This window comes from Cryptomeria japonica, chromosome 5 (genome assembly GCF_030272615.1).
Source record: "Cryptomeria japonica chromosome 5, Sugi_1.0, whole genome shotgun sequence".
In the NCBI taxonomy this organism is placed as follows: domain Eukaryota; kingdom Viridiplantae; phylum Streptophyta; class Pinopsida; order Cupressales; family Cupressaceae; genus Cryptomeria; species Cryptomeria japonica.
Window position 1 is genome coordinate 722726554 of NC_081409.1, and position 10733 is coordinate 722737286.

Sequence of the window (10733 nt, forward strand, 5' to 3'; positions counted from 1 at the left end):
CAATTTTATGTGATTTCGATAGAACAAACTATCCCGATGTCACTATGTCACTATTTCGATATAGCTATACCGAACAAGACATTTGAAGGTCTATTGGAATAGCCATGCAAAGTCGGCTAAACAGATTTTTGCAATCTCGACAATATAAACTATCCTGATGAAAACAATGATACCTTATCGATTAAACTATCTTGATGACAACAAAATGACAACTTTTAAACAATGACACTTCATGAGTTTAACTATCTCGATGACAGTAATGACAACTTTTTGAGCAACTTTACAAATTTGCAAATCATAACTCCAAATTAGACATACAAACCTAAAAAAATGAAATAATATTACAAATGGTCTCAACAGATCTTATTGAATCAAAATGGACCCAACCCTAACTCCTAAGACTCAAAACCCCTAATTGACATATTGACTAGACTCCAGGTGCTCATGTGTCACTTTGAGTTTGATCTTCTTGGTTATGAGAGGCTTACATCCATGTTGAGTACATGTTATATATGTTGGTTTAGTCCAAGGGATTGAATAGTGTTTGGGTGTTGTTATACTTTTCATGTGGGATTCTATGGAGGAGATCATACTTGACACAGTTAGCATTTAGAGGTGTATGTATAAGGACATATTACGAGATTTGATTCGCAGTGTTTCTCTCTTTGTTTCAGTTATCTTCCTAGATGTTTGTATTCACATAACATTGGTTGAAGGTTGTTTGGAGCTATGTGTTCATTGGTTTTGTGTTCATGTGTTTTCATATGGGAGATGGCATAGAGGTTCATTTATCTCTTTCTTTTGTTGGTGTAGAGAACATGGGAGAATGTTGGAGACATGGTGTGAGAGTGATACTTGTAGGTTATCAGTTTACATGATGTTTAGATTAATGTGGATGTTCTTGATACTACATGGTTACACTTCTATGATATGTTTTTAGTGGATTCATATACGATATTAACATTACCTATGTAGAGGGATTTCCTTGGTGTATGTATGTGTGGTAGGTATTGCACTTGGGGCTTATGGTTGCATGTTACAATTTGCATATGTAGATGAGATGTTATTTGCTTGGTTTGTATTTGTTGGAGGCATGTATAGTTGATGTGTTAGCGCTTGTTGTGGGTGTTATTTCAACTATGTAAATAACTACCTTTGCATTGGATACCTTTGGATTAGTGTGTGTGTTTGGATATTAGTTGGTGCAGGACTTATCATTTGTTGTAATAGATTATGTGGCTTTCTCTTTGGATGTCTTTTCATGTCTAGTGGCAATGACATGATGGAGGGTGGGAGCATTCATGTATGAGATGGTGGTCACTTTGTTTCTTGTTGAAGGTATCTTGATGGAGCACATGGATAACTTGGATTCCATGATGGTATATGTGCATGGAGAGATCAATCTCTTGTTCGTGTGATGTATTACTTCTTGGCCCTTATGTAATGCATACAACAAGTGGGAGAATTTTGAGAAAATGGTGTTGTACACCTTGCATAATAATGTTTCATTGTTGTATTAATTTATTATTATGTGAGGTGGACATGAAATTATATTGTAATATCTGTGTGGGGGAAAAAGTGACACTAAGCAAACATGCCCTAATCTCACTTTCAATCACACATTTGTGGAATACGAAAGAGCCTAGAGGTATCACACAATTGGCTACTTCTTTTTGTGGAAGAGAGAGCCATGGGATACCTATTAGGATTTCTATTCCCTTGTTGTAATTGAAAGATAAAATGATGCAAGTTCAATCCCTGACCCCAAAATGCAAGTAGGAACTAATGACAAGATTGCAGAATTGAACTTAAACAATGGAAAGCTGTAAATACAAGGATAAGACAAGAATGTAAATGCGTACCCAGAGTTAAAATATGAATGAAAATGTTCGGGACGGGGGCGCGGGCGCCACTGTCCTGATTCTGCCCCTGAAACTGCTCCGGAAACTACTGTTTTGCATTTTGGAAAAAGCTATCAAAAATGCTGAAAATGTTGTCTGTCAGGAGGACCAGGGCGCCCAGCGCCCCTGTCCCAGGGACCAGGGCGCCCCACGCCCCTGTCCTGGTCTTTTGCTCTAAAATTTGGTGGGAAGGTTGGTCTCAGTCTACTTCTCCCGGATCTGCAACCTGCGGCGTCGTCCGAGTCCCGAAACCTACACTTATATCTGAAAAGGTGTTTGGGCGGCTATATAGGGTTTTGCCTTAGTCAAACCCCCGCTTCGGTGATTTCCACCTCCACGAATAGCCAAGTTGTATTGTAAAATGTATTGTGTGTGTAGACCTAGTGTGTGTGCAAGGTCCTAAAATGCAAGAAAGCAAACTAGAGCAACCTAGAAAGTAAACCCTAATTGCTTGTAAATGATAATGTAAATACTCTAAATCAAGATACAAAGTGATCTAAAGCATGAATAAAGGATATATTGAAGCTTATGCAAAGACATGAAAACAACATGAAATCATACCCAACCCTCAAGGGAGGAATACAAGCCAATCTTTAGTCGGTAATCTCCTATTGTTCTTCAATGTCTTCCAAGCCCTAAATGGATGAATGAAATTGATAAATGCTTGATAGAAGGATGTTGAATGTTGTTGAAGTCTTCAAAGATCTGCTCTTTCGCTGCCTATGAGGTCCTGAAAATCAAAAATCGGATCCTTTCAAATGAAGAAAGAGAGCTCTTATGTATGAAACCCTAGGTCATAATTTCGTCTTTTGGCCGACCTAGAGATTGAATATCCTACCAATTTCTTGGGGTTAAGCTTTATTTTATGATTGGATCGTGCTCCTAAAATTTCGGGAAAAATGTCCGGGACCATGTGCACTCCGGGCGCCACGGTCCCGACAACTTTTCCCCAAATTTTTAGGGCCGTCAGATATGATGATTTTAGAGAGAATCCCGAAGTTACAGGTGATTTCGAGATGTTTTGACCCCCGAAACCAAGCCCCCAAGTTCGAAATAGGACCTAATTAGGGTTTTTGATTAAATGATGTATTGGAAGAATAAAATGAAAAAGGCACACTTTAATGAAAGGGCCCAACTTTATGATATAGGAGATGATGAAATAGAACCTTAGAGCTAATTAATTTAATTAATTAAGTGCTAAAGGGGAAATGTAATGCAAAATGCAAAATGCGCCAAGGCGGGTGCTAAACTAGGTGTGAAATTGTACCACCCTAGCAAGTGCGTACAATTTACGACGCTACAATATCATATTATATTGTTGCACCTAGGAGCACCTAGATGGACATGCAACATGTAGAGATTCCCTTGGAATGTTCTTGTAACCACTTGATGAGCTGTATTAACACATTGGTTATTATAGTGTATTTATTTAATATTGTGGAACGTAATTCTGATGAAGTACCCAATATTAAATGTGGGTCAAGGGTAGGTAGGAAAAGTATTATATTTTATTTTCACATGGTTTTTGGGCACATGGTTTGAATGTAATACCACTTGGTAGTTTTGTAGTTGCTTGTCTCTATAAAAGCACAACAAGGGTAGTTGTTTGGGTTAGCCAGGTTAGCATTTGTAAAGGAGGAAACATGGCATGAGATGTGTGGATTCATGCTTGGTCACATGGAGTGCTTGGTTATGGTTGGGTTTTTAAAGGCTTTCCATAGTTATATTGTAATGGACACATTACTGATAATACATGGTAGATGATGTTTTTTGAGACTAGGTTTTTCCCTCATGAAGGTTTTCCCAGGACATATGTTGTATCACATTTCCATGGGTATGTTGTCTATTCTTTGCATATGGCTTCTATTTGTTGATTTGATTGAAATTTTTAATGGGTTATGTGGAAATTGTCATAATTCCTTATACTTGGTACCTCACCTAGGGCTTCTCTTCTTTTCCCTCCTGCCCAATCTTTCAATACCTAGGTTTTTTTATCAACCTTCCAATCTACAATACAAATAATTTCCCAAATATCTATTAACATGACTTCCCTTGCCCATATATTTTGGGGCTCTAATACCAAACTGATGCACACTCCTTCACGAAAACAAATTCTGATAACAAATTGTTAGTGCAAATGCTCTAACTTCCTAGTTCAAAAGCTATCTTTTCAAATTATTAATACATAGTCATAAATCTACAACATAAATTATAGTAATTCAATTGAACCATCAATAATCAACAAACAACATGGACAATCATTAACTCAAACAATGAATAACCGAATGATTATTTATTCCTTCAACACATACATGATGACTATAATTAAATGAATGGCCTCTTTATTTAACAATGTTGGCCATAAGCCTATTTGACAAATCTTCTTCCTGTTGCTTCTATCACCACATAATCTACCCTCGATCTCTCCCTGCTCAAACCTCAAACTATATACCTTTCTTTTCTTACTTTATGTTGCTCTCTTTCTTTTCTATTCTTCTTTATTCTCTCCAAAGCTCTATTCATTTTTTCACGCTTCTGAGAACAGTTTCCTTTCTCACATCTGCAATCTATAGGATTTGTCTTCAAATCTTTGTCTATGCAAGACAAGCCTCCTTAACCCCATTCCTCAAGGGAGTACCAACCTATCATGCATTTGGACTACTCTCTATTCCTACACCTCAATGGTGTATTCTTTTGATCAACCTCTCTCTATTCGACTTCCCCTTGACTGATTGGTTCTCTCTTACAACTAACTTGGTCTCCTACCACAAAATTTTCGCCAACCTCAACCCTAACATGGCCAATTACTTTCTCTATAGATTCATCTCTTGATCAACAAGGAATTGATTTCTTTCCCTACTCCACCTCATCCTTCTTCTTCCAACCCTGAAATACTAGTCCTCATTGCCTATATCTCCCTCTCTCACTCTCAACCATTTCACACCGAATTATCACACTCAACAACCCTTATTTAAGTTAATTCACCAAATCACATGAGAACAAGAAGACCAAAAAACATGTTCCAATTATGCTCGTGCATTAGAAGGTGAAGAGAAAATTGTAGTTGTTTAGTTGTGTTTTCAATAGAGTTGTGGTCATTGTTATCAATCTGATTATTTCTTGTTATGTATTATTTGAAAATACTTGTTCAAATATTGTTATAATGTCTAATGATGATATTAAGTGAGGATGTGGTGTTTCTAGAAGGTGACAGTAGCGAAAGTTGAAATATACATGAAAAATCATTTAAAATCTTTATGGGAGAATGATCTGCGTTCCTCCGCTTTTGTAGTTGACAGCTTGTGGTTTTGGATTTAATGTCTATGTTCTATGGATGTTGCACTATTATGTTTTATATGTCCTTAGTTGTTTAAATGTTGAAGTTGGTTGTTAACAGTGAGGCTGTCAATTAGGATTAGTCTGATGAATGCTCCAAATTGCTCTGTAGTGTTAGTTCAAGTGTTGCATCTTGGAGGACATGTTCATATCATTTGTGTAGTGTTCCAATTTAGGAGTTAAGTGTTGGTTTTCCTTGCAAGTGAAGCTATGTTGTTCTATTGTTTGGTGTTATTTGTTTTGTTGGTCTTTGGCCAACTCAATTGGTTTATCTTATTTGGCTCATACTCCTTTGGTTCGAAAAAGAATTGGAGGTTGAGTTAAGGTGTTTTTATGGGTCTTACCATGGCATGTGGAGATCTGCATTAAGTATTTGCATTGAATGTTGCTTTTGGGCCAATTGGTTGACATGCTCTATTATCTATCTACACGTTATGTTTGATGTTCACTTTGGAGGATGTGTTAGTGTGTGTGGTTCATTGGAATCGTGTTAGGAAGACATGTGATGTATTTGGATCCTCTTTATCTCTTGGAGTGGACCATATTTATTGCAATTGCTCATGGTGGCTAATTTTGTTTAATTTATGTTTATTTGGTCTATAGTCAACCTATTTGAGTGTTCCAGTGAATAAGTTGATATCAATTGACATGTGTGAATTGTGGTAGGAATTGATTGAGGATGATGTAGAAATACATGTCTGAAAGCAGAAGTGTAAATATCAATTAATTATGTTTTTATGATTAAGAGATCATGCTTAGTTAAATTCATCTTTTCTCTATGCCTACTAAAAGACAATGAGTCCATTTGGCAACTCGTGTAGATTGGTATGTTGCCCTTGGATTGTGTGTCTCAATAATGCAAATCCAAATAAGGAGCAGTGAGCTTCCTTGGCCTTGTGCCTAAAGCATTGTATTTGGTTATTTATATTGCGAGTATGATTATGATCATGGTTTTTACCACATTGGGTTTTCCATGTTAAAATCAGGTGTTCATGTGTTTGGTGTTTATTGTTTCATCTTTCTTTGGTATTTAGTTGGTTAATGATAATCTATAAGTATTTCTGATTGAAGAAGTTCAAGGATTTGGACAAGACTGATTCAACCCCCCTTTTCAGTCTCATGATGTCTTTAACACAATTGTCATGGTTGAGTATGATAGTAGATAGTCCTAAGACAAAAATAAATAAGCCCTTAAATTTTTTTATCCCTTTTCAATAGAAATATATCATATAACTATACATTCAAACACCAATGGAAAAGAACTCTATGAAACACTATATTCCTATGCATATTCTTGATTCACTTTGCCTTATATGTTCATGTAGCACGACTTTATATCAATTATAGGTTTTATAATAGATCCATCTATGCTCTTTAGTTGATGATTTTTCCTCTATACAATATGATATGCTACGTAATAATTGTATCTACATGATTTTAAAGGTTTTATAATAGAAAATCAACATTACTTAAATCATGCAATTCATTACATTACTAATCACTGAGCATTTCTTTAAATTAAAAGCCCGAAAAAGCCCATGATAGAAGTTGTTCATCAAATTGAATGCAGATGATCTTAGCCATATTAAACAAATTCAAATAAAGAAAGTTATGACTTGAGTTTAGCAAATTCAATCTTCTTCTTCTTCCCTTCAAGTTTTCCCGAATATAAATTCTTTACATATTCTGCACGAATGAATGTTCTGTATTGACAGGGATGCAACTCATCTATAAGCTCAGGAGCAGGACCCACTTCTGTTTCCCCACTTGGACTCCAAAACATAGCAATAGAGATTCGATCTCTGTCCATGTTTGTGACTGCCCTGTGCTCAATGCTCTTATATATTCCATTACTTATCACCTGAATATAAATATATAAACAAAAATTACATTTGATATCGATCTGATGGAATCAAACATTAATCCCTATTAATCAAACCAAAGTAGTCAATCAATAATGGACTTGGAGTGGGCAAAGTTTTGTTTTTGTACATGAAATCTTGAATAGTGGAAATCATTAATAACTTGGATTAAAATACCCAGATTATACACCCATAAGAGCATTATCTGAATCAAGCTAACATAGTTTGATAGTTCCTACAGATTGTTTTGGCCTAAACACTGTTAGAACTCATTGTCATTACCTCAAGCATGTCTCCAATATTGATAACCAGGGCACCAGGGATGGGTTGAACAGGAATCCATTCACCATCCTTACAGATCTGTAGCCCAACTGTTTCATCATCCTGCAACAACACTGTCAAACAACCTGAATCTGAATGAGGCTTAAGCCTAAAACCAGATCTGGTCTTGGGCAGGGTGGGTAGTAATTCAATCGCATGTACTGTGTCATTTTCCCACACATTTTAATGAAATGGACTGGTTTTAGCCCAGCGTTCTCTGATAGAAGGCAAAGAACTGTATTTTGAAACTTTTGAATTTCAAGTGCATATTGATCCACGGTTTCTCTGCAACAAATGGGCAGTGCAATCAAATTGAAAATGAATATGATCGAAGTCAGATGGATAGAAGCAATGGACTGAAAAAAGGGAATTAAAGAAGTAGATATGGTTTACACATTTATAGCAAAAGAGGGAAAAGAGACTTTACATGAGATCATTAAAATGATAAACCATACATATATAAGTACCTAAAATCTGATGGCTTTGTAGGCCAAAAATCCATTTTTCTATTCTCTGGAGGTAGAGTTGTCAAGGACATAGTATCTGCCCAGTCCAGTATTTGGTCATCTGAGGCTACAAAGGTCTGCCCATAGCCTTCAATCTCTTGTATTTTGTACTTGAGCTTTTCCTCCAAAGGTAGTTGAATAAATTCCCTTACAATTCCCTTCATTCTTTCCAACAGAGACAGAGGAATGCCATGGTTTACAGCCTGCCATGGAGACAGAGATACTATCTTACTGAAATAAGCAAGACTGGAGAATAGATATGGTATGGAACCTATCCTAGGGTTCATGGCTTTATATCTTTTTACATATTTTATACAATTAGTATGCCATCACATAGATAAACGGCTATAGTCTAAGAAAGGAAACTTTTTCTAAAATCTGGTTTCTATACATTATCTGGTTTATGATTTATGATGGCCTTAGAAAGATAACCCTGTTGTAAATTAATTGGGTTTACTTGAAGTAATTGTCAAAAGCTCTTGATATGTAAACTTCTTTCTAGCAATTGTTAGTCTGTTATATAATCAATTTTGATATACCCACCTGAAAAAATCCCCATTGCTGGCATGCAGTACCAAGTTTTTCCAATTCCTTTTGCCCGGAGAGATCTGAATCTCTCAAAAACATGTCCATATCAATTACAGGGATGTCCAAATGAGGAAGAGGAAAGGTATTTGGGCGCTCTTTCTCTGATCTGATATACCTTTCAGGAAGGCTTTGAAGGTTCTGAGATGCCAGTTCCTGAACAATGGGAACTGTAAACATATTTGAAGTTCCATCAGAGGGATCAAACACCATGGCTGAATTAAACATGATTGTTTTTAAATTTTAAACAAACCACCTACTTGCTTATACACTTCGAACACTTTTTACTCTCAGAAACAGAAAATTTAATGTGTAATAATAGCGATGGGATGATTCTCGAAAATTCTATCCACGGCTGAAATCTGTATTCTACTTGTCAAAATATTTTTGTGGTCTTGTATTTAGGAACTAATTCTGTAATTTTTGTTTTCTAATTTAAAAAAATATTTGTGGTTTTCAATTGCACCTCTAAGAAGATCAATTTTTTATTTTAAAAATGTACCCGAGGAATTGTTTAATCATCTAGTATTATTATTATTTATATTGATAAAACTATATTTTATCTTAGTTGTTATTATCTTAGTTGTTATTAGATAAAAAGGACATTATTATTAGTTTCCCATAAGACAGGATACTATTGCATTCATTTGATTCAATCTTTTAATTAAATTAGTTTATCAAGATTCAATATACAAAATTAAAAATTTATACAATTCTTCTATTGTCTACAATTATTATTTTTATTTAATAATTTAAAAAAAAGGAGTTATCTCTTTTCTTATTGATTAAAGTAGCTATAAAATTTTATTTTTAGTTTAAAAAATACACATTTTTATATATATTCTGTCCGCACCCTGATAATCATCTCCAATTATAATGAGATGCATTATTTGATTGCCTAGTTTTTAAAAATGCAATTTCACTTATATATATATATATATACCGCCCACCATGAAAGATTTTGGAATTATTGTTCATTCACGTCACAAGATATAATGATATAAAACAAAACTATTTTTTTTTAATTATATTCTTGTTTGAAAGTAGCTGCTAACGATAATCTCGAGGCATATAATCCTTTTGGAAAAAGAATGGATATGATCCACTCTAATCATAAATTTTATGATGATTCAAAAGGAAATCTACAATTTCTAAGAATTCATATTTAACTTAATTTCATTTGCATATCCTAAATATGAATTTTAAATAATAAATAATAAAGATGATAGCTTGCTCGTCTTATTGTTTTTTTATAATTATTTTTCGATTTTTTATAATTTTTATTTTAAAATTTAAATTTAAAATAATAATAATAAAATTAATATTGATTTTTTTATATTTTCTTTAGGTCTATAATAAACTTTGTGAACTTGTCCTCTTTTTTTTTTCTTTTCTCTTCTATATGGAGGATCGGTATCTAGTGGGATCTATCACGGAATTATAACCTCTATCCATATGAGTTAACCCTTCATCTATGTAGAAACAAATCTAAGAGAATCAAACTTACAACCATCCTCCATGTTTTTCCAATGACTTGACTCTTCAATCTACTTCTAAGGACTAGGGAAGATGTTCTTTTTTAATGGATGAAAATCTTTTTAATTTTATATATTATAATTATAATATAAGGTCATATACTTTTAATAGTAGAATGTATAAATTGTGTTAATTTTGATTTTGTTTTGGATTTATTTTGATAAGATATTTTGACATAATTATTTAGGGATAAATGACATTTTTCTATTAAGTTTGACTCTTTCCTTGATCCTTATTTATTTTCATTTATAAACACATATTTGTATATACTTGACCTTATCCCTATCTTATGTACTTACATGTTCCTATAAATTCACCCCATTTTTGGCCCATGTTTCCACGTACCTAATCCATACCACAAGATTTGACATTACTAAATCTAGGTCATTTCTACAATTTTAGTGTCATTTCACATGACATAAATTTACCCCAAAACTCAAAATACCAACCCCTACTTGGTCTACTAGTCATCTAGAGTTAACAGGGTATACACTTGTGTAACAATTTATTATGTCTCGATATTTAAAGATAATTATTTGGGCATGAATTGATCAAACATTGATTATTCAAATATCCTAAGCATCATGGAACATTCCTTAGAATATTTGATCTTGGAGCACTATAAAGATCATTTCTTACATCAAAATTCATGTCTAAATGATTTGAATGCTTGCTTGATGTTTAAC

General features: G+C 34.1%; 1 protein-coding gene across 1 annotated transcript; it reads right to left on the reverse strand.

Annotated features, from left to right (window-relative positions):
- Positions 1-6776: 6776 nt before the first annotated feature.
- On the reverse strand, positions 6777-8873 carry LOC131032851 (oxoglutarate-dependent flavonoid 7-O-demethylase 1). Its single transcript, XM_057963929.2, is given in 5 exon segments — positions 6777-7098; positions 7382-7524; positions 7527-7705; positions 7888-8129; positions 8470-8873. Coding segments are annotated over 5 exon segments (1086 nt in total). The 5' UTR covers positions 8740-8873; the 3' UTR covers positions 6777-6846.
- Between the last annotated feature and the right edge of the window lie 1860 nt (positions 8874-10733).